The sequence below is a fragment of the Barbus barbus genome (genome assembly GCF_936440315.1).
Source record: "Barbus barbus genome assembly, chromosome: 18".
Lineage (NCBI taxonomy): Eukaryota > Metazoa > Chordata > Actinopteri > Cypriniformes > Cyprinidae > Barbus > Barbus barbus.
In genome coordinates this window covers 802,836-827,927 of record NC_136746.1, presented here as the reverse complement: position 1 = coordinate 827,927, position 25,092 = coordinate 802,836, and the positions used below count along the sequence as shown (strand labels likewise).

The window sequence follows — 25,092 nt, the reverse complement described above, 5'->3', positions numbered from 1 at the left end:
GAGCCCTTTTCCTGAGTCTGACTCGAATCCCAGCGTGTTTCCCGCTGTGTTTCTTGATCCGTCGCCTCGGGGGGTTGTTGTTTGTTGTTGTGGATTATTGTTAAACTGCATGTTGTGTTTACTTGTGTTATCTTTGATTAATATTTAAATTAGTTTGATCTGAAAAATTAAAGTGTGACAAACATGCAATAAAATTAAAAATCAGGAAGGGGACCAACACTTTGTAGCAATAGACAAAAATACATTTTATGGGTCAAAATTATTGATTTTTATTTTATGCCAAAAATCATTAGGATATTAAGTAAAGATCATGTTCCATGAAGATATTTTGTAAATTTCCTACCGTAAATATATCAAAACTTAATTTTTGATTAGTAATATGCATTGCTAAGAACTTCATTTGAACAACTTTAAAGGAGATTTTCTCAATATTTAGATTTTTTTGCTCCCTCAGATTCCAGATTTTCAAATAGTTGTATCTCAGCCACATATTGTCCTATCATAACAAACCATACATCAATGGAAAGATTATTTACTCAGCTTTCATGTGATGTATAAATCTCAATTTCACAAAATTGACCCTTATGACTGGTTTTGTGGTCCAGGGTCACATTTATTGTGGCCTCAAATTAAGAGTTTGTTCCCTCGTTTTATTAATTTGTTTCCTCGCTTGTGGCCACAAATGTAAAATTAGTTCCCACATGGCCACGGTGTACTTTTTCATTTTAGGGACAGTTCACTCAACTCATGATGCGATACGATTGACAAAACTGATTTCACAATATGATTTTCACACTTTTTTTTTTTTTTTAACATTGAGATTTAGGACAAATTATAACTAAAAAGGCATCCTTTTATTAATTCTCAGACAAAATTCTGCACTTTTCTTTGTGAAGTTGAAATATGTCAAGTAACAAAACTAAATGTAATGTTTTAAACAATTCCCAAATCAAATAAATAACACAATTGTAAAGGATTAGCCCTTATTTTAAATAAAATTTCGGGGAATCTATTCTTAAGATTCAATATTGATATTTACATGTGTAACACCGCAAAAGTTGTCAGTATAACACTGTTATATCACTCTGAATAGAAAGGGGTCTAGGTCCGAATCTTGGGAGGATAAAAATGAAATTTGGGCCAAATGGTATGAAGCAGCTAACAGCCAGCACATTTATTGCACATATAACAAAAAAACAAATAATAGAAGAACAAATTAGTATTTTGCTGTATTGTCCCAACACAACACTGCTGAAATGGGGAAAAAATAGATATTTAGTCCAGGTTGTGCATAACAGGTCCGAGAAAGCAAAGAAAGAGAAGAAAACGGCAAGCTTTATTGCGTGTGTTTGAAGGCAGAGCTCTTCATCTGCGCTGACGGCACTCGCTGCTGCTGCAGGACACTAAACACCGTCGAGCCGCTCTTGACAGTCACAGTAGCACGGACTCGTGTTGTTTCCACCAGCGCGGCAATTTTTTTCATTAGGCTACTAATTGATGGATGTCTAAAATATAAAAATAAGGAGAGGCCTATAATAGGCCCGAGGCCCGGCCCGTGTCTGAACTATGATGTGAAAATTGGCCCGAAGCCCGTCCCTAGAGGCGTAAAAAAGTCAAGAGCCCGTCGGGCCCGGGCCGAAATGCAGGGCTCTACAGGCAATAAAAAAAAAAAAAAACAGTCTACACAGAACAACACAATTCAGAGTTAACATCTCTTAAGATTTCATATTAACTTTTCACAATAACTCCATACAAGTAAATAAATTGTCAGAAGCATCACTCACAAGCACACCAAACGCACACATACATCTCTGTTTAACACACAGATTGATTATCTGCATCTTATAATACTCACTTTCATGTATAAATTTTTTTTTTTTTCTTCCTATATTTATACAGGGAACATCATAAAATAAATTTAACAAAAATAAAATCTATTCGTTTCCCTGATCTCCGTTTGCAAAAAGTGCATTGAAATGAAAAACATTCAATAAATGCTTTTTAACTCTTGACTGTTTTTTTTTTTCTTGCACACTGTAACCCATATACAATTTTTTGATCACTAATCAGTTAAAACGCATCAACTTAACATTTCTGTTAACACAGAACCTCACCAGAGTTTGTAGAAATAACTTCTCATCAATATGAAATCCTTTTGAAACCCATGAACATACTCATGCGTACCCGCTGAAACGTTTTTTTTCTCCTAATCTCTACATCTGTTAACGAATTCATACAGCGACCCCTACAGGGAAACTACGGCACTGCATTGAACTTAAGTATAGAACAGAGTAAAACTCTAATTACACGTGATTAATCGATATTAATCAAAACGTCCAATTTATACATTGTTAACGATACCTCATTAACGACTTGTCCAGCAAGCATTCAAATCAGTACGCTATCTCTTAACAATTCAGTTTTATTTTATTTGTGGCCAACAATAAAACAAACCAAATAGTACTCTATCAAAATTCATGAGCATAGGTACATTTTGAGCGTAGGTAACGCGATCTTTGGCAAATAGTTTAAGACTTGGGAAATACACAGCACCAGACAAAGATTTCTTAATAAATTCAAAGTTTATTTACTACTCTACACACTACTAAGCTAAATAACACAAACAGAATACGTAACACACACACACAAACACACGTTGCAATGAAATATTTTGATCTGAAGAGAGTTCAAGGTTCTAATGCTCGTATTCAAGAATGCTCTGACTTCAACCTGAGGGAGTCACAAGCAAGGAACTTTACTATCTTTACTCTTAAAGATGAATGCAACCAGTTTCCAGCAGCATTAGGAAGAATTGTTTGAGTTTACTTGCTTCACGTTGAGTTCCGTTCCTTTCCTGTTCGAGGGCACCCCGGTGCGGTGCGGACTGGCGGCTGAAGTCGCTGTTGCGTGATGTCACTGGAGATGCCCTTCGTTGGTTGGTTGGCTTCTTTCTGACGTGATGACGCTCTCAGGAAGTTTGTTTCAGTTCTTAAGGCTTCAGATGTTAATTTCTTTACAAGTTTGACTAAGTCTTGATAGTTGTTCAATTGCTCGGCCAGATGTTAATGGCTGGAAGTGCTTAGCAGCGCGATCAGAGCAGGAGCCGAACTTTCAAACAGCGTGCGAGCAAGCAAAGAGAACGAAGAGCACAGACAAGGGTGGGCATCTGTCTTTTAACGGGCTGACTTCAGTCCGCCTCTTTTGCTGTTTGATCCAATCACAAGTGTCCCTGTAGGGCGGAGCCCCGTCCCGCACGGCTCAGTTTTCCACGCATAAATTATCTGCCCAGTTATTTTATCGCATGAAGAAACTATTGAAAGCAGATTTCTATACGTGTTGTAATCATACATTATGATAAAAAATACCATTTTCATCCACACCAGATTATTGCTGATGAAATCAGCTTTCATTCGATATCAAACACCAAGTATTTTGCATACCCAAAGTACATATAAATTTGATCTATTACGCTGTTAAGCCATAGATGAAACAATCCCAATAGTGATCGGGAAAAATTAGACATCAAAAGATTACAACAATAACATAGGTACAACCTGAATATATATTGTACATATTGCTTCTGAGTATATTGCTTTAATAGCAGGAACAATTATACTTTGTTCTTTTTGCAATCCTTAAGCAAGATTTGAGTCTCTTTGTCTGTTACTAAGAAGAAAATGATTGTTCAAATGTGTTGTCCGGGGGTCACGAGTGTCCCGTTGGACATGCATCTGGAGATTTTCTTAGCTCGGACGTTGGTTGTAAAACCGTCTTCATGGTCATTGAATTACATGTTAAGCAGTCAGGAGGTCGTGTCCAGATCCAGAGGTCTTGGTCCTGTTTCTGGTTGAATTATCTGTGTGTGTCCTTGTCTGTGCTGGATCCTTTCCAGATGCAACGGGCTTTGTACTGTTTGACTTTATTGATGGTAAACCGGTCACGAACGTTGAAGGTTCTGTTCTTTACAGACATCCAGATGTTCTTCTCAAATATCTCCTGTTTTTATGGGTCTCAGGAGATAAGACGATGGTTATCCTCTTAGACAGGGAGGCGTCGGTAGGCTTGGTCCCTTTCGGACTGAAGGGAGGGAATCGTCGAAGTTTCCTCTTTGGTATGCACGATTCTGTAATTGTTTGGTCTTGGTTCAATAAGGTTCTACACAACTGAAATCACTTCATATAAACAAACTAAGGCTTTGTCTGTGCACTTTCCATTTAAAATGAGAGGCAACCACTGCATTTTAATCGCAGTACAAACAAAGAGGCTGCAGACATACTGTACGAGCAGTTTTTGATTTAATCATTTAGATTGATTAATTTAGAAATCTCAAGCAAAGACAGAATGGTCTGACTTCAGCTTTGTGAAATTATGCTACATAAAACATCTGAACGAAACAAAAACAGCAGATGGGCTGAATGAGATGCAGATTCACTCTCTGCCAGCAGGTGGCGCTTATGAAACAGCAGCGATGCAGCATTTACTTGATTGCCGCTTATAAATACTACTTTAATATGCATTATACAGAGACAACACGAAGATAAATCAGTTCCAATCAAAAATACATTCATATAAACCCCCAGTTGTATTTCATTCATTTAACATCTCAAACGACTTGAATTGTCACACATTTGTTTCAAATTTTTAACTGGCTCTGAGTGCACCGTTACATCCCTAATTCATTCCCTCGTTAATAAATTAATAAAACAAGGCAATGATTTAGTACGGTGTGGCCACAATAACTATTTTTGTCTGCATGTGGTGTGGGGCTCCATACATGGGCATCTAAATATGACCACATTCATGTGACTGATTTGGATATTCTTGTGTGCATGAAAGCGATCGTCTCATATTCAATGTTTTCAGTGCAGGCTGAAGGATCTTGAGCTCAGGCGGTGGAAGTTATTCTGTGTGTGTGTGTGTTTGGTTTAGTTGAGCAGGTGGAACAGATGAACAATATGCTCCTTCAGAAGCAGAAGGAGCTGGTAGTCGCCGTGTCTAAAGTAGAAGACCTGAGCAAACAGCTGGAGACCCTAAAAAACGGCCAGCTGGATGCGCTTCACAGTAACCACAGCTCTGTGGCCGAGCTGGACAGACTCTACAGGGAGCTACAGGTAAGAGCCGAGGAGGTGAAGATTACAGCCTCAGGCCAATCTAATCGTCATTCAGACAAAACTTTGCTTCAAGAATGAGCCACACTGCTGACGTGATCTAATCACTAGCACACCCTGACCACATGTGAGTTAATGTATTCCTCTTATCAGCAAGACATATCGGCATCATTTTTCATAACGGGCCGATGCCGATATTTACATTTAAAGTCATTATCGGTCGATTCTGATATCAGTCCGATAATATCGTGCATCCCTATTCGAAACATATCACCTGTGTGTGTGTTCACCAGATGACGAAGAACATGAACCTGGAGCAGGGCGCTAAACTGCAGCAGCAGAGAGAGAACCTGAACAAGAGGAACCAGGAGGTGGCCAGCATGGACAAACGAGTCGGTGAGCTGCGAGATCGCCTGTGGAAGAAGAAAGCTGCCCTACAGCAGAAAGAGAACCTTCCTGTCAGCGTGAGCCTTTTCTCCTGTTCACACCACTCAATGCATTCATGCCAATTACAAGTCTGCATTTACATTCATGCATTTAGCAGACACTTTTATCCTAAGAAACTTACAAATGTATGTTTTATTAACAAAGTTTGGGAGGAGCACATTCAGTTTGAGACACCTTTTCGGTGGTGGGCCCTCGATTGTGGAATATCTTACCTGTACAAATTAGAATGGCCCCTAGCTTTAAATCTCTTCTTAAAACTCGCTTGTTTTTCTTAGCCTTTTCAAATTTGGTATGTGTGTATTCTGCTCGTCATTATTTTACTCATGTACAGCACTTTAGTTTTAAAAGTGCTTTAAAAACAAATAAACTAAAGCAAAACTAAAACTAAAGCAGAAGTTAATAGCAAGAATTGGACCTTAAAATAAAGTGTGACCGGAAAAATTTATTAAACCTGTAATATTGTATTATCACAACACTTTTTTGCAACCTAGTTTCAATATTATGTACTACCGTATGCAGTGATGAAAGCATTAGGAAATATCGTGATACCATCACATGCCTGCAATCAATGTAATGAAGTTATGGGGAAAGTTGTCAGTATAAAATGGTTCTATGAGCTGCAAATTTATTATTATTTTTTTAAATTTAAGAAAATTAGAAACAAATTACCACATTAGCTTGATTTTATGAACTTAATTTAGTAATTGTTTCTACTAGAACACATTGTACATACGAGTCAGAAGAATCATAGTGATTTTTATCCAGAGCAAAGGTTTTTAGTATATTGTTTGTACCTCTTGTGTCCTGTAGATGGCACTATCCTGAAACACAGAGGCCTTCAGAACATGTTCAAAAACTTCATACAAAGTTCCATTTAAATACACATTTAAAAGCTACAACTTCAATTATTGTTTGAAATATCAAAAAAGTACTACTTTTGGAATGTCAGAAATGATCCCGATGACAAACAGCAGTTTGAAAATTCCCAAATTCTGTCAGACAATATGGACGACTATGGATGTTACACCATTAGGACTGAAAAGAGAGCAGGATCATGGGCAGATTTGACAGATTTTATAAGTAGGGATACAGGTGCTTAACAGGTTTAACACTTAGTTATTTAGCATTCTGTTGCTTTAGTTGTTTAGAGAAGCTGATTATTTGGAGTGATGTGCACAGTAAGATCAGTATCAGGCACACAGCGTCCGTTGTGATTTCACATTGTCCTTGTTCTGGTGTGTGGTTTCACTGCTGATGTGTTCTTATTCCAGTTGCCTTCAGAAGTCCAGACAGCGCAGCAGACAGGACCGTCCCGTGTGGCTGCTGTCGGCCCTTACATCCAGTCCTCTACGATGCCCAGGGGCCCCATTAAACAGGACCTGCTCATTAAACACGCTTACCCAGACGGCACAGCGACTGTACCACATCAGGACAAGAGCACTCACCCTGACCCAGGTTTGCAGATCACCTGTTTACCCAACCGAGAGCACTGTTCAGTTAGTGTGGTCTAACTAGGGCTGTGACGGTCGCCGTGACAACCGCATCGCCGGTGGCAGTAGACCGTATTATGCTTTATTATGCTTTATAACAAGCATAATACAAAGCTTTGTATACAAGTGTAATCACAGTAACAGTTGTTGTTTTATTTAGACGATAAGTCTGTTAATTCAAACACCAGATCATGCTTTAAATTGGCAGGTGTGAGCGCAGGAAAATACAGTGTAAAAAAACTGAATTTCGAATATTTGTCAAATTTAAAATAAAAATCCACATTCAAATGCAAAACCATGGCATTGAGTCTGTCTACAGGACATTTGAACCTTGTGACAGCAGAGGATCAGACCTCTTCCAGTGTGGAAACGCTTTAGATTTGACACACTGCCGGGAAAACATGCCTAAACATGACTAAACATGCCTAAACATGACTAAACATGCCTAAACATGACTAAAACAGTATGCAAAGTAACATAGCACTGTATTTTATTTCAGAAAGTGTTTTTTCTGCTCATTTTGTTGAACATTTGACTTATATTCATGTGCAAGTTCAGGGTTTTGGTTCTTGAAAGTTTCATGGTTCAAGGTACTTACACTGTGTGTGTGTGTGTGTGCTCCTGAAATAAAAGTTCAGAAAGATGTGAGGCATTGGTTTTGTTAATATGACTCATCATATAGAGTCTCTTTTAAGGGTATAATCAAGTATTTTCCATTGTCTAGTCTTTAATAAGCAAACAAAAATCACAATAAATCATAATATCGAATCACAATAGTTATATAATCGCAGTACTCTATTATTGCAATAGACATTGAATCGGCGCACAAGTATCGGGATAGTATTGAATCGGCAGATTAGTGTATCGTCCCAGCCCTAGATTATGATTGGTTCTATAGCCTATTTAGTCGTGTCCGCTCGCCGCTCGCGTCCGGTGTAGACAGGGTGTATTTAACGTTCTTAAGTAAAGCTATTTTCGTATTTAACTGCATTATTTATTATTTATTCGAATGTTTTGCAGGCTGCGTGTTCACTGATGGAAGTGCTAAAAGAAACATGTTTGTTACTAGATGATCGAGCCTCATTTATTTTTGTGTTTCTTAATAAATATATATATAACAATACCACACCACCGACGGTAGTTGGTTTACTGCTGTGGTAAAAATCTGCCACGTCACAGCCCTTGGTCTATCTATTAAAATGGTAATATAATTCTGTATATGTAATTATACAGTTTCATGTTTACTGCAGGTTAGCAGTAGAGATGGCAAACATGCATACAAAACCATGTTGATCTGATTTTCCTTTATCTTTGTGTTAGGCTCTAATTGAGATGCATTAATTATCTGTGATGCACTCATAACTTTTGTACAAAACAGTGTCAATCTTGTGCATTTGACCAAAATACTACACAGATGAACAGCTAGCAGCTTAATCAAAACAGACAAAAATAACCAATATACTACAAGAAAACAGTCATTTAGACTTGAACACATCTCATTCTTCCCTTCCATCTTTTATGGTGAAGTAATTGTGCTCATTGTGCAACATCGTTAGAATGTCTTTTCACATCTTTATCCACTGTTTTTCCCAGAGTTTTTTCCTGTACTGAATCTGCAGGTATGTTGAGGATGCGAGTGAGGATAACTGAATCTCGCATGTGCACGAGAGAGCGATGAAGTGCACGTTGGCAAAGCATATAAAATAATGATCTGCTGTGTTACACTCATGCAGTCATGGGTAAATGGATTAGTGTCTGTATGACTAATTTGAAACTGTGGAGTGATGTATTTAACTCAAAGTGAATGATTTGGTCTTCAGGCATAATCCTGGTGCATTTTGAAAATAGACACAACTTTTTGTCAAGGAGTCAGAATTACTCTTATAATGGCGGAAAGATGCATAGAGAAGCTCACATAGACGTTCACAAAAGAATAAGACTGATTTGAGAGGCCTGTCACATAGTGGAAGTAAAAGAAATGTCTGACCATGTTGAGCCTCAAACTTGAGGACGAGAGAGTTACAAAATACAAAACTGATTTTGCAAGCTTTCCTCACAGCAAATTTAGGCTTCCTTCCAAAAACACACATACAAACCATATGATATATAATTCAGAACTACATGAAAAACATCCCAGAATATAATTTCATTAAAAAAAAAAAGATCTTTTATTTTTTATGATTTACATTGTATGTAAATAATGCAGTAGCAAAAACTGTGAGGAAAAAAAATATATTTTTAATGCAAACTTTCTTGTACATCTGGGAGATGTTCCCATAACATTTTGTTTTCTGCATAGAAAACAATTGTTACATACTGTATGCAACAGATATGATCATTTTATAGAAATATAGATAATGATACTATGTTTTGAAATTTCAGTGTCAATTTCAATTTTTATTCTTTGCACATATATTTATTTATTAAATTATTTTATTCTTTGCACATATAATCTTTGTGTATACATATATATATACATATATTATATTATATTATTATAATTTTTTTTATTTTTATTATTCTGTGCACAATACCAAGGTGCTGGCTTTGATTCGCATGGGAACACACATACTGATTATAATGTGTACAGTACCGTGAATGCATTGTGAGCCACTTTGAATAACAGCGTCTGCTCAGTGCATAAGTGTATGTGTAAATCATTCGGTTTTGACAAGTGAATAAAAAAAACTCTATTTTGCCTTTATAAAAATAGACAAATCTACAGAAAAGACAGCATATTCATTCTGTGGTCCAGTATGCAGTATTGTCTAACCCATTAATTCAGAGAGAGCCTTCTGTTTAAAGGGACGGTTGACCCAAAAATTCAAAAAATAAATAATTTGCTCGTCGCTCCAGACCCTGAAGACTTTCATTCATCTTGAAAACATCTTCTGCAACAATTTTTCATAAAATCTGAGAGGTTTCCATCCTTCTTCCTTTGGATGTCCATGTATCCAAAACTTTGATGCTTCAAAAAGTTTGTAAAGAGATTGTAAATGTAATCCACATTAATCGAGCAGTCTTCTGAAGAGACATAATCACTTCACAAAGATAAATGTAGAACTTCACTAATAATCTCGGATCAACACTAGTACGTAGAGCACATCAGAAGAAGCTCATGAGCTTTGTTCTCAGGTGGCAAGCAAGTGCGGTTTTGGTTACATGGACTTTCATTGGAGGAATTCAAATTTCTCAGGTTTCATTTTCTCAGGTTTGTGTTTGAATGAAAGTTTTTAAGGGTTCGGGTGAGTAAATGATGACGATGTTCATTTTTGGGTGAACACTGCCTTCAAGTGCAGCAGTTTAAATGGTATCAAAATAGTGTTTCCGGTTGCTAATATGTCTTTTGTTCAAATCGGCTAACACCAAATAGGATAAAGTGTTAACATTCATGTTTAAGTGAGGTTATCGCTGCATATGTTATTGTGTGACGCAGTTTAAGGGACTTCACTCCTATGCAGTCTGAATGTGAGCATTATCATCAGAATGAGCCTGAAGTGTAATTCTGTCTGCGTTCAGGCAAGGTGTCCTCAAAGATGTCTAACTGGAGTTCGGCCGCTACGAAGACGAGCAGTAATCTTGGGTCGTCCAGTCTGCCCCGCATAGTGACCCAGGCATCGAAAAACCAAGGTGACCCTCCACACCTCGCATCCCAGTTGGATGTATAACACCCAGTTAGTCTGTGTTTAAATGTATTGTGAATTCTTCTGCTCCCCATACCAGATAACACAGACGTACTGAAGCGGGACCCCAGGGTGCGTCCGGCCTCCATGTTTGAGTCCGTTGATCCACCGGCAGCTTCTTTACGGAAGAACCAGAGCAGCGAGGACCTTGCGAGAGACGCCCAGGTAGTGCCCAGGCATCATTTTATAATACAAGTTCTCTTGTGTTCAATACTTCCGTAATACCTGAACAATACCAGGTTGATATTTAAAGAGGTCATGAACTGCCACTGTTTTTTTTATTTTGTTCTGTTCTCTGAGGTCCACTTATAATGTTATCAAAATTTTTACATAAAAAAATCATAATTTATAAGTAATAAGCTATTTTCTAAGTCTTGTTTTTGAACCCCCTCATCAGAAGACTCTGTTTGAATATGTGTGGAGGATTGTAGACTCAGAAGTAAACACCCACCAAATGGATAATAGTTGTGTACGATTGACAGCTTACTTTCCTCATAAATAAACACTGCCATGGTTTAGGTCAAAAATGCATAAATAACTGAATACATATCAATATATCAATATCATTTATAACAGACAAAGCAATAGTAGTGATCAACTGATAAAAACAAACAGTTACTCACACTTGTGTTGTGACATTACTGTCGGATCCAAGATAGTCACACAGCATCGTCTTTTAGTTTCCATCTTTCTGAAAATCCCACATCGAATTGTGACTTGTTTGTAAACGAATCTGCCGTAAAATAAAGTGAACAAAGGACTGAGTTCTTACTGACGTGGTCTGGAACTTCATTAAAAATACAGTTCATTCACTCTTTCCTAACGTTGGGATCAGAAGGAAGGAGAAAGACTTTTTCCACAACTTGGCACTGCACAGCGTCTTGTTGTGTTTGGAGCATCTTTATCGTTTGGTTTCTGTGTAGACCTGTGTGTTCTGTGGGCGGGGCTAAATAGGCAGCGATGTGGAATCGGTGGTGGGCGGGGCTAAATGGGCAGCGCTGAGTCGATAGGCGGGGCTAAACTGGCAGTGATGTAGAAGCAGGCGTTGATCATCATCTGCGGAGGCGGTGCTTATCCACAATATTACATCATAAGAGTAGATTAGAACATTCCACAAGCTGTGGTTTTGGCAGACTGCCTTCAATATAAGCTGTTTTTAGACTAACAACAAAGTTTTGACTTCTGAAACATACAATATGTTTTATAGTACAATGACCTCTTATGTCAAAAGATGAAGGGAATTTTGGTTTCTCAGTTCATGACCCTTTTAAAAGTCCTCAGTGACACTTTGATATGTCCTTTCATTCAGAGCGCTGTCAGGAACACGGTCAAGGTTCCTCCTCCAGTTCCTTCTAAACCGAAACAGGCCAACCTTCCCTCTGGTGGCCAGATGGGATACGGCAAGACGGCCGGCACCTTCCCTGGGAAGAGTAAGTCTTCTGCTCAGCAGCCGCCCGCTGGCGTCCAGTCTGGTGGTACTTTACCCCTGCCCTCCAAACTGGAGGCTCCCCCGGCTGCCACTGTATACCCCTTCAGCCCCGAGCCTCCTGGAGCCAAAGACTCCGGCGGTCAGCTCCTGCACAAGCCACAGATGCTGAACACCAGCTCCATCTACTCCATGTACACGCAGCCGCAGAGCACGCAGGGAACGCTGAGCCGAGCCCAGAACCGCGGCAGCAACTTCATCAGCGGTGAGAGACGCTTGTGTTCAGATGAGTACATACAACATAAATGACTGGATCATCCTGACTGCCCTTTCACATCAAACTCACTCCAGAACAATAGATGCTGCAACACTATCAGAGCCAGGGTTGGGTATCGTTTGAATTTTATCAATACCAATTCCGATTCTTATCAATTCCCAGTTTCGAATCGATAAGACCAATCGATTTTAACCAATGTGGTTAAAAAAATGGCAAAAAAGCCAAACAATTAGATATCAGACATATTTACTTTGTGTGTCTTTTTGCAAAGCTTTTAATTGCTACTGAATACCATGAACAAAAATCAGCCGGCTGCATAAGAACTGGACTCGATAAAGAGCTGTTTGTGAGCAAAATACAGCGGCACAATAAATTGAGCCTTTTTTTAATGGAGGTCGTAGTTCTCTCACAATTCGGAAGAAAATTTATTAGACAACAAAACTAAATCTGCTGGAATTTCTGAATGGAATGATTCAAGATTGACTTGACGAATCAGTTTTTTTGAATGAATCTCTTGAATGAATGATTCAAAGACAAATACATTTTTTATGTATTTGGGCCCTTTTTGCCAGCTGAAAATAAGAGATGAGCACACAGGAATTGATAGGTGGAATCGAAATCTTAATTTTACAACAAATGTCTGATTCTTGACCTTTAGTATCTGATTCTGGAATTGATTTTCGATTCCCAACCCTAGTCAGAACAACAGAAGAGCAGGCAAGTTGCTCACACTTTATATTAGGTGGCCTTAACTAGTGTTGGGTAATATGATCAATTGTCATATCGTCCTATCGTCAGCCTGTGAGATCGCCGATACATGATATTATCGTGCAAAAATGTTATTTACTTGGTTTCATTGTCGAACCAACTCCAGCATAATGCTAAAAGCAGCCTAATGTTTTTAATATGACTGAATTTGTATTTAACATGATAATTTAATAGAAACATTGTACGTTACTAATCATAAGGCTTACATTTCCTCAGTTATTCAAAAAGCAGCTACAGAAAACGAACAAAGAACATTTACATAATCAAAGAACATCATCATTGACTTCAGTCTAGTGAGTTTATGCACTTTAAACGTTATAATCAGTGAAGCGGTCTACGCTGGGCTATGATGAATAAATCTCTTATACTTACATCGAATGCACATCTGCACTTTGTAGTTTATGATGAGAGAATTTGCGAGGCAGAATTCAGTCAGTGCGTGCTAAACAACAAAACTCTGCTGCTTCAGCGATGACTCATCTGAACAGCTCTGATTGGCCATTGCCTTCATGAGCTCAACGGAATCGTGTGTGATTGGTTATAATGCACAACACTGTGAAAACGTGGAAAAAGAAATATGATGGAAAAATAAGCCCTAATATTAATTAGATAGTATTACTAGCCTGATAATAATAATAAGAATCGCCTTGCTATTGTCAAAGGCATCAGCCACAGGTGATATCTCGTCTGTCGTCTATCAGCACAACCCTAGACTTAACCAGTATGTGCTAACATTAAACTATGATTTACTGTGTAATTACATGTTGTTCTGGAAGATTTCAACTATGGTTAGGTTTAGGTTAGGAGTAAAGTTAACAGTGTAACTACAAACATTAATTAAAGTACTTTAAATGTAACAACATGCATGTACATAAGTATATTGTATCAAATACTTGAAGGGATAGTTCACTCAAAAATGAAAATTCAGCCTCAAGTTGTTTTCAAACCTGTATTAATTGAACACAAAAGCAGATATTCTGAAGAATGTTGGTAACCAAATACACTGGAAGTCAATGGGGACCATTCCCTCACATACTGAACAGAAAGAATAGTTTGCTTTGTTGAGGTCTTTCAAACTCCTGAAGCAAAATCCTGATTCCTGATTTTTTTCTAAATGATGTCAAACTGGTTTGTTCTGTGATTTTGCTTATATTGGGGCCTTAATCCATCCATTTTCCAAACTGCTTTATCCTCTGCAGGGTCACAGGGGACTTGAGTCTGTCCCAGGGCCTTAATCTAGTTTTCTAATAAGATTTACATTGTACGCTATGAGTATTGTTGGTTTAATTGCAACATACAATCATTGCAGTTAATAGTGTTCACCATCTGATTGCATGCCATTAACTAGCTGCTTGAATATTACTGTACATTTCGGCCATATGGATATCAACTTGACATAGTCATCACTGATAAGCTACTACTAAAAATAATGTAGAAACTTTAAAAATAGAAACTTAAAGGGATAGTTCACCCATAAATGAAAATGTGATGTTTATCTGCTTACCCCCAGGGCATCCAAGATTTAACTCAAACCGTTGCAGTCTGTCAGTCATATAATGGGACTCACGGCTTTGAGAGGAAAAAACATACACAGACAAAACCAAATGAATCCCTGCGGCTCGTGACGATACATTGAGGTCTAAAGACACGAAACGATCGATCTGTGCAAGAAACTGAACAGTATTTATATAGTTTTTACCTCAGATCCGCCGCCCGGTCCAACTGTCCTGAGCGCGTTCACAACAGCCGGCGCGTGACGCATCTTCTTCTTCTTGCTTTACAGCGGATCGCAGACAAATGGACCATTGCCACTCTATCTACAATCTCAATTAGGAGTGTCAATGGTCCTTTGACTGAAATTGAATTGTTGGTAACAAGTGGCTTTGGATGAAAGTGTAAGAGCATTCTAAACACAAAGTTATTTGTTACTGTTTTGTTTAGCTGACAGTTGTTTTTGTCTTGATGCACATGCAGTTTATGGGAAGCCAGTGACCCCTGCAGGCCAGCAGTCTCAGAACCAGCACCCAGAGAACCCGTACCTGGACTCATCCAGTGCCCCCGAAACAGAGAAGGACCACAGCGCTGGAGCCTCCGAGAGCGAGCGCATCCCCAGACCTCTGAGTCCCACCAAACTGCTGCCCTTCATCTCCAACCCCTACCGGCACCAGAGCGACGTCGACCTCGAGGCCCTCAGGAAGAAGCTCTACAATGCGCCGAGACCCCTGAAGAAACGCAGCTCCATCACGGAGCCTGAGGGCCCGGGCGGCCCTAACATCCAGAAGCTGCTTTACCAGAAGACGACTCTGGCCGCGATGGAGACCGCGGTGACTCCTCCAGGAGAAGAGGAGAAGGAGACGCCCGCAGATGCTCAGAGAGCGGATGAAGCCTCGCTGGAGGGAGCAGAGCAGGCTGTTCTTGAGCCGGCGGAGCCCACAGTGGCCCCAGAGTCGGAAGGAGAGGACATGCCTCCTCCACCTCCTCCACACCCGGCCCCGCAGCCCCACACACCACTCTCTCCTCCACCTCCCCAGCCGGACAGCCCTCCTCCTCCACCTCCTGACAGCTTCCTGGAGGACTTCCCTCCGTATCCTCCTCCTCCGTATCCCAGCGGCGCTGAGCACGAGGCTCCAGAAGACACCTTCAGCATGAAGCCCCCAGAGGTCACCGGACAGGTTCCCTCTCCACCGGTAAGTGCACTAAACAAGGCTTGACTCTCCTCTAGGGCTGGGCGATATGCAGTGTTCTGGAAATGTAATTGGTTACAGATCACAAGTTATCTAAAATGTAATGTCTGAAATGTTTCAATTACTTTATTGTAATACAGTAATGTAACTGGTTATATCCAATTTTTTTTTCTAAATGTCTAATGTTTTGAACTGATAATCATTTTGAAAGCTGTAAAGCAGGCAGGGTTAACCTTACAGTAGAACTGAACACTGATTACTGTCACTTTCAAAATCCTTCATCACTTTAATTAAGATTATAATCATTTAATTTTAAAGCACAGCCACCACAAAATCAGACTTTGGGGTCATTCTGAGGTTAAGTACAGGTTTAAAATCAAAACAAGAAATAGTTTAGTAGATTATTTTTGCATAGCTATGACAGGAAACACTGGCATCTAACAATGCCTTGGGAAAAAACTGTTAATCTTAAAAAATAAAGCATATGCATAAACCCAAATAGAAAATAAAACCGTTACCAAATAAGCATGCGTCCTATTCTGTCCTGAACTCGTGAAACATTGCCGTCTCATATTTTTGAACAGTCACTGCATTTATGAAAGAAATCAATTTCTAACATTTTCATAAGTAACTGTAATCTAATTACACTTTTTTCCCAGTAACTGTAACTGATTACAATTACATTTATTTTGTAATTAAATTGTAATTTAGTAAAAAAAAAAAAAATTCAGAATGTTTGAATGTTTATTTTTTATTTTTTTAAATTTGTATCTACTCAACTTGAAAATGTAACTACAACATGATACTGAAGTAACTCTTTCATTATTAACCCTCTAGTTAAAGAAACTTCTATTCCAAGTGCAGCACATGAAGTTGTCAACAGTTAAACAAATCATTTGTTACATATCTTTACAGAAAAAAATGCATGAGCTAAACCTACATCTTGTACAAACTTGTCTTGTACATATTTTCAGAAATAATACAAGGTAAATGCTTTAAAAAAATCTCAAAAGTCAAGGTAATTCAAAATGACTGAAGTAGACTATCATTAACGATAAATGTTCTGTAAAAACGTTCAGTGTTTTGCATATTAATTCTGCAGCTAGTCAAAACAGCTTTGTGTTGATGAGCCATAAGTCACATGACTAATTTAACTGACCAGTGGCCTTTAGATTGCATATATAATGACGAAACTGTCAATATTGTTGATAAAAGCCCTTAATTACCAAAGTAAAAATACAGTCACTGCTCTAATTTTACTTATTTGGGTGTATTTAAATACCAATGAATCCAAATGTTAAATTAAGAATAAAAACTGACTCATTTCCAATACAGAGCAGCTGCTGCTTTAATTAGTATTCATCTATCGTATCTAATAATTGCCCAGGGAGACTTGGGATTCACTTTTTACCCATAATACTTTTCTTGTGCTCTGAGATTTCTGTGAGTGAGAAAACAGCCAACTCATAAATTCTGTGTTGATACTTCAGCATGACACACAAAAGTAGTTTGGAAACACGTTTTGTTGAGAAAAAGGACTGTCAGCAAATATGGTGTCAGAATTACACGTGTCCATGTTTATATATGTGTCCCTGCAGCACAAAAGCAGTCATCAGTAACACAGGTATATTTGTATCAATAGCCAACAATACATTGTATGGATCAAAATTATACATTTCTCTTTTATGACAAAAATCATTAGGATATTAAGATCATATTCCATGAAGATATTTAGTAAATTTCCTACCGTAAATATATCAAAACTTCATTTCTGATTAGTAATATGCATTGCTAAGAACTTCATTTGAACAACTTTAAAGGAGATTTTCTCAATATTTTGATTTTTTTTGCACCCTCAGATTCCAGATTTTCTAATAGTTGTATCTCAGACAAATATTGTCCTATCATAACAAACCATACATCAATGGAAATATTATTTATTCATCTTCAGATTATGCATAAATCTCAATTTCTAAAAATTTGACCCTTATGACTGGTTTTGTGGTCCAGGGTCTCATATTGCTCCTGTTAAAATGCTGCTTCTCTGTGAAAATGCCCAATGAAATCTAAATTCTGATCATTTTGTAGCTGGAGATAGCAAGTTTAGCTTTTGGTTTTTAGCCATTTCCCCTTTGATGAAAGCGTCTGTGGAATGTGTGAACGTGGTGGTGTTTTGTGTGCAGGGTAAGAGGACGAATCTGCGTAAGGCCGGGTCCGAGCGCATCGATCACAGCATGAGAGTGCGCTTCAATCCTCTGGCTCTGTTACTGGACTCATCGCTGGAGGGAGAGTATGATCTGGTGCAGTGGGTCATCTACGAGGAAAGTCACATTTCACTGTTGAAACCTGAAGATCTGTGTGTGTGTGTATGATTGAGTAGTAGTGTTTTACAGATGAGTTCAGGAATATGGCAGTAATGTGATGAATGGGTGGGTGTTTTTCAGGTTGAGGATCCCAGTCAGCCTAACGATGAGGGAATCACGGCGCTGCATAACGCAGTGTGTGCCGGCCACACAGACATCGTGAAGTTCCTGGTGCAGTTTGGAGTCAGTGTGAACGCTGCTGACAGTGACGGATGGTGAGGAGCGTTTCAGCACTGTCACACACTCGCATGCTTCCTCATCTCTCACAGAAACTCATGCCTGTTTGTCATTTATAGCAGCAGCTTTTCTCTGAAATTAAATGTTTGTGAAATCTAATAGGAGTGGGAGAAAAAAATCAATTCTCAGATTCATCGAGTCTCTCTTTAATGATTCTGAGCGTTGTTTTTGCCACATATGCAGGACATTGTTGCACTAGATGGCCACAAACACACACCTATATATTTTTAGAAATACATCAACATTGACTGTTCCCATTTGAATGATGACGATTTAAAATAATTTGCAGATAAAATTATAAAACAGTTTGAAGTCAAATCAATATTTAATGTCACATTTATTGTACGAGCAATATGTGTGATGATCTTCAGACAGCGGTTCGTCATTATAAAATAAAATTATATCAGTGTTTTATTCTGTGTATATCAAACAAACACTGACCAGGGTACAACAACACATCGAGTAAAGACAGATAATGATAACCCGCCTGTAGCCGCGTCCCTGTCCTCAGACACATGCAGCTGTTTTGATGGCAGTGTGTGTGTGTGTGTGTGTGTGTGTGTGTCTGTTTAGGACGCCCCTGCACTGCGCTGCGTCCTGTAATAACGTGCAGGTGTGTAAGTTCCTGGTGGAGTCTGGGGCGGCCGTGTTTGCCATGACCTACAGCGACATGCAGACGGCAGCGGATAAGTGTGAGGAGATGGAGGAGGGATACACTCAGTGCTCTCAGTTCCTCTACGGTGAGTTACTGCTTCACAGCAAATAAGCCTTGCTCAGACTGCAGGGCTCCAGACTAACATTTGAGGGCAGAGGCACCAGCGCCACTTAAGTTCTGCAGATGGTGGCACCAGGAGCAGATTTGGTGTGGGTGGTATTACAAATAAAGATAATTTAATTATAAAATTACTATTGTTTTGCATTAATAAGTGCAGTTGCTAAAAATATTACGTGTTTATTTCTTGGTAATGCACATTTGACAGTAAAGCACTGAGCTTGAGTTGGTAAGCATACAAAATGTACTTTTATTAACAACAGTAACATGCTAATTTTATTCTACTCTTATTAAAATTACTATTAATTATTCTTATCAAAAAAGTGCTTAAATTTCTCTCTCAAAAGGTTGTACAAACCCTGAAAGGAATAATGTAATAACGACTATTTCTGCCACAACACCATGGTTGTAGACAGTTACTTCTTCTGGTTTTCTAGCACTGTTTGAGAATTGTGTGCAGAATTTGAATGCTTCTCACTTGAGCTGTTTCTGCGGCGAATGCAAACGCTTCTCACTGGATCTCGCAGCGCTCTACAGTAACAGTGTCATGAGATCAACACTGATTCCAGAGTAAAGCTGTTCTGAGTTCGGACCGCTGCGCTGATCGCTATCAAACCAGTAGCACGCTTGCGTTACGCTTTGGTTTCATTTGCCTTCTGATGTTTCTCATATGCAACAGAAATAAGAGCGCTTATTAATTGGGCAACGTGGTGGTCGTACCAGAGCAACCGCTCAAAATATACAGTTTTGAGCCCTGGACTGTGAGTCCAAACCTGATTTTTCTGCACATTCGATTGGAATCTGATTATATTTAGCATCAGATTAGGACTGACAGTCTGAACAAGGATTTAGACTAAGAACTGTTCTTTATTGACTGTTTAAAGGGTTAGTTCACCAAAAAATGAAAATTGTCATTAATTACTCGCCCTCATTTCGTTCCAAACCCGTAAGACCTTCATTCATCTTCGGAACACAAATGAAGATATTTCTGATGAAATCCGAGAGCTCTCTGACCCTCAATAGACCGTAAGAGTACTACCACGATCAAGGTCCAGAATCGTAAGGACATCAGTAAAATAGTCCGTGTGACATCAGCGGTTCAACCCTAATTTTACCAAGCTACAAGAATACTTTTTGTGCGCAAAGAAAACAAAAATAACGACTTTATAATAGCTCTCAAGGCTTATTTATCATGATTTTAGAGGCATGTACCTCAATGCTAGCAAAAACTAGATTACAGGATTGATTCAAATAAAATAAATTTTCTTTTTGTTATTTGTTAGATTAATCCTGGGATTTTGGGCATGAGCAAATGAAACCGCATGAAATATGGAAAGAGATTGTGATTGAGTCACTTCTGCTATAAAGATCAAGACATTTACATTTAGTCATTTGGCAGACGCTTTTATCCAAAGCAACTTACAATTGGGGAATACAAAAAGCGATTAATCTTGAAGAGGCAGTCAGACAGAGGAAGTGCTCGTAACACCAAGTCTCAGTCATTGTTCAAATAAGTACAAGCTAGTAAGCGGAGAGAAATATAGGGGGAATTTTTATTTATTTTTTTCTTTTAGTTTAGGATGAAGTCAAGTACTGCCGAAAGAGATGAGTTTTCAGTTGTTGCTTGAAGATCATGTTCTTGATAAAGATCAAGAATTGATATAAGAAACCGAGCCCGACCGATATGGGTTTTTTGGGCCCGATACCGATATTATGGAGTAAAAATATATAGAGATAGATATCGATATATCGGCCGATATTCTTTGTGTATATTATAGTACACTACCAGTCAAAAGTTTGGAGACACTTCCTATTCGTCAGTTCAAACTTTTGACTGGTACTGTATATAGAATACGGTATATACATAAACAGAATATACAGTATATATACATAAACACATTTTTAGCTATGATAATTCAAATGTGGTGATCAAGCACTTATAATGATGTGACACAAATATGTAAAGGAGTCAAGGTATTTAACAATTTATCAATAAACTTTATTATCCAAAATGAACCTGACATCAGTTCACTTAACAGTACACTTCACATCACTTATTATAAATAACTTAAAAACACAAATAGAACTATCTATCTATCTATCTATCTATCTATCTATCTATCTATCTATCTATATATATATATTATATAACTTGATAACTTGATATATATTATATAACTTGAATTAAGAGAATAAACAAGGTAACTGTGTTGGGCAACAAGCTACTGCCAATCCAACAGGGGCAGGTTTATGCAGGAAGCACAGCTTTTCCAAATGTAAACATAATATAACTAAAATTAATAAATAATAATAATGAATAATGTTTTTTTCTGGTAATCAAATGAGCACACAGAACATGAGGATTCATATTTAAATAGTCTTTTTGCAGTGTAATATCCACAAACACTAGGCTATATCGTGATTTGATTTAAGTGTACTGACCTGTTTATTATTTATTTATCACAAATATGACAGATTCTGTGAAATTCCGCGTTATACAGTAAATTCTGCTTTTATGACTAGATTCTGTGCTTCCATCCGCATTTTCTCCATCGCGGGAATCACAGGGCTCTACTAATGTAGCAAAAGAGCATGATAAGCTCATTGTGAGAGTAAAAGACGAGGACATTTATTTACTTTATAGCATTGCGTCTCACCAGCTAGGAGACAACAGTAGCGTTAAATCACCATTCAACAGACTCAAGCCACCACTGCACTGCCATCTATTGGACTGCAGAAAGATACTAACTTTTCAATCTGCTACGTTACTGACAAACTGTGCTGTGTAAGCATGAGTGATATCACGATGTGATGCGCATGAGTTCTGATATAAACACAAGCACTGACTGCCGCGATCAGCTCCGGTGCGTCGCAGAACAGCTCTAACGTCTGCTGTTAAAAATGAACCATCAATTCATCATTTCATCATGCAAAACTAAGAATTAGAATCATTGTAATGTGATCAAATATAGGTGCGGGTGGGTGATGGGTGGATCATTTGAAGTTTGTGCTCATCCGCTCATCTCTACACTGACCTGGGTCGCCAGGAGCAAACCAATGGAGCGCGCTCTGCTGAACTAACTAAATAATTACACCATCTAGAAGCACTTCATCTGCGTAATGGCGGTGCTCATCGTCTATATGTTCATCGTCCTAAAAAGGTCTATATGTTCATATCGGCGGCATATTCGCTGATACAATATATCTGCGACAGGCTCATATCGGCCGATAAAATCAGCAAAACGATATATCGGTTGGGCTCTAGTAAGGAAATATATAAAATCTAAACACATTTAAACAACAAGAAACACCGCTTCTGCTCCCAAAATGGATGGGATCCTGGAATATGCACATTTTGACCCTGGTGCTGAGTTTGTAGTTAAAAGAAAAAAGGAAAGTTGAAAATGAATAACTGAACACTCCTATAAGCTCAGAAGCGCTCCGTGTGTTTTTGACCGCTGTGTTTCTCGTGCTGTGCAGGCGTCCAGGAGAAGATGGGCATCATGAACCGCGGGGTGGTGTACAGCCTGTGGGACTACGAGAGCGAGCAGGACGACGAGCTGTCCTTCAGAGAGGGCGACTGCATGACGGTGCTGCAGCGGGAGGACGAGGACGAGACCGAGTGGTGGTGGGTGCGCTCGGCCAGCGGAGAGGGCTACGTCCCCCGAAACCTGCTGGGGGTGAGTGATTCACACAGGACACCCATAACAGGGGAGGAACCAGTTATTGACCTTTTCACACTGTATCAGGGCCTACAATAAAACCTGAAAGATTTATCCTGTTATGGTTTTTACTCTTGAAGGTTGTGATTTAAGATATGATGACATTTAGTGTAAAAATTAGTTTTTAAAACCAGTTTAACGATGTTAAAAATATGTAACGCAGGGGCGGAGCTAGGGTTGGCCTCCCTTCTCACAACTGCTGCTTTGGTCTTTTTTTCTTGACAAGAATTGCGTTTATTTAGATACAGAGCGTCTTTATGAGCACATCAAACAGAGAAAATACGATGCGCTTCAGATCCATGGGATGTTCAGCAGCGGCAGCTCTTAAAGTAACAGCAGCTAAATAACCTAACAATCAGCTGCTGATTACTGTTCATCAGAGAACAAAAGAAGAAATCAATAACTTAATAGCTTTAGTGATTCATCTAGATTTGATTTAGAATTTAGTGTTGATACATTTATTCAATTTCTGTACATTTCCTACTTGCTGAAGGGCATTTATTATATGTGAAGATTGTTTGAAGTTCACTTAATTTAGAAGTTATTAAAGTCTAATAAATGTTCAAATGGATAGCTCTCAATTATACTGTAATGTTAGTATAGTCAACATTACAGTCAATGGTTTAATATTAGGGGAAAATTGATATCATTATATGTCAAATAAATGTCAAATAAATAATAAATAATAATATGTATTGATATCAGTAATACTCGCCTTCAGTCATAAAAAAAAATCATTAAACAAATATCAAAATATGCTGTCTTTGTTGTTTCTACATTAATTTGAAGATTTAATGTAAAATAATTATTGCTATATAAATGTATATTTAAAACCTTTAATGTTAGGTGGTGTTAATCACGATTAATTTCGGGAAAACAATGTGTGATATGTATGCAATGTTTGCCAATCTAAAATGTGTTTTTCCGACTGATGTACTAAAGCAAAAGACATGGTGTCTTAAATCAAAGGTTTTCTGAAGCCGCTAATGTGCCAAAGACTGAAAAGGCAGCGTGTTCACTGTGTGTGTATTATAATTGTTTTTGTTCTTCCTCATCAGTTGTACCCAAGAATTAAACCTCGTCAGCGGAGTCTGGCTTAAGTCCTTCAGAGAGGAGCACACGAACCCACCAACACTAGTTAACCTCCTCGTGATGCTTGCAGGATCATCTATCCCGTCTGTGTTGTAGTTGTTTTTTGGATGTTACTGTTGATATGTTACAGTGATTGTCACAACAGTTGCATAGAAATGAGGTGTTTAGGTTGTACTTTATATTTGTATATCAAGATTTTTCACTGAAATATTTTTAATTGTGGCCTGTTTTGTATCACAGGTATTTTGCATACGGTGTTCTTTCAGTGCTTTATTGAAAGGTTAGGGAAAGGAAATGAATTGTGTTGGAAGCAGAACTCCTGAATCGGGGAGAAATATTTGTTCTCATGAGCACAGTCAAATGAACTAGTTGTACAGTGCTAGTGAAGCGGGGTTAGTGCAGTGAGATTTACAGTAGATGTCCGGCAGCGATCTCTCGCTTCATCTCATCTTCAGCTGCATAAAATGGTGATATTCATATTGAAAGACAGCTTTTATTATACATTATGTTCCTCTGTTCAGCAAATACAACCTGCATTTTCCATGTCCTCATCCTTTTGGACAAATCAGCTGCAGGTGAAATGTAACCTGATCCAAACAATCATTAAAAACACTGAACAGTTCTCATGTGGATACTGTCGTCTGTGAAGTGGCTTCAAGTGGCTCCATTTTTCTATTTGATTGCTTTTTTACAGACAGAAGTGAAATTACAAAGTGTATTAATTGTTTATATATTCCAATTTATTATTTACTTGAGACAACAAACATCAATTTGAGTTGACCCATAATAAGGGGCATACAAGCAGAACCCATATTTAACGGCAGGGCAGGTGAGACTTCTTGTTATTTGATACGTTTCTTTTTTAAATTGTTTCATGTATTTCCTGTGTCCCCTTGAAGATAAAATAAATGTGGTGCCATAATGAAGCAGATGGACAGGTAATTCAGTTGCATGCTGATTTTGAGGATTTCCCAGTGACACTAGGAGTGTTTATATATAATCAGAAGGGAAACAAGAGCCAAT

The 25,092-nt window shown here is 38.4% G+C and overlaps 1 protein-coding gene across 2 annotated transcripts in view; it reads left to right on the top strand.

Moving 5' to 3' along the window:
- Positions 1–24,993, top strand: part of tp53bp2a (tumor protein p53 binding protein, 2a) — a 43,289-nt gene extending 18,296 nt beyond the window's left edge. Inside the window, exons 7-18 of one of the 2 annotated variants that reach the window (XR_013785430.1) lie at positions 4,930–5,111; positions 5,402–5,572; positions 6,827–7,010; positions 10,565–10,675; positions 10,769–10,893; positions 12,038–12,419; positions 15,174–15,886; positions 18,067–18,208; positions 18,328–18,461; positions 19,057–19,223; positions 22,736–22,935; positions 24,036–24,713. Coding sequence is in view for 1 of the 2 variants with exons in the window: in XM_079440063.1 (XP_079296189.1) it covers positions 4,930–5,111; positions 5,402–5,572; positions 6,827–7,010; positions 10,565–10,675; positions 10,769–10,893; positions 12,038–12,419; positions 15,174–15,886; positions 18,067–18,205; positions 18,329–18,461; positions 19,057–19,223; positions 22,736–22,935; positions 24,036–24,077 (2,549 nt within the window). In the remaining variant the exon portion in view is untranslated. Of the gene's footprint in view, positions 1–4,929; positions 5,112–5,401; positions 5,573–6,826; positions 7,011–10,564; positions 10,676–10,768; positions 10,894–12,037; positions 12,420–15,173; positions 15,887–18,066; positions 18,209–18,327; positions 18,462–19,056; positions 19,224–22,735; positions 22,936–24,035 lie in introns of both variants that reach the window. The other variant, XM_079440063.1, reaches the window with a different exon arrangement.
- The last annotated feature ends 99 nt before the right edge of the window (positions 24,994–25,092 follow it).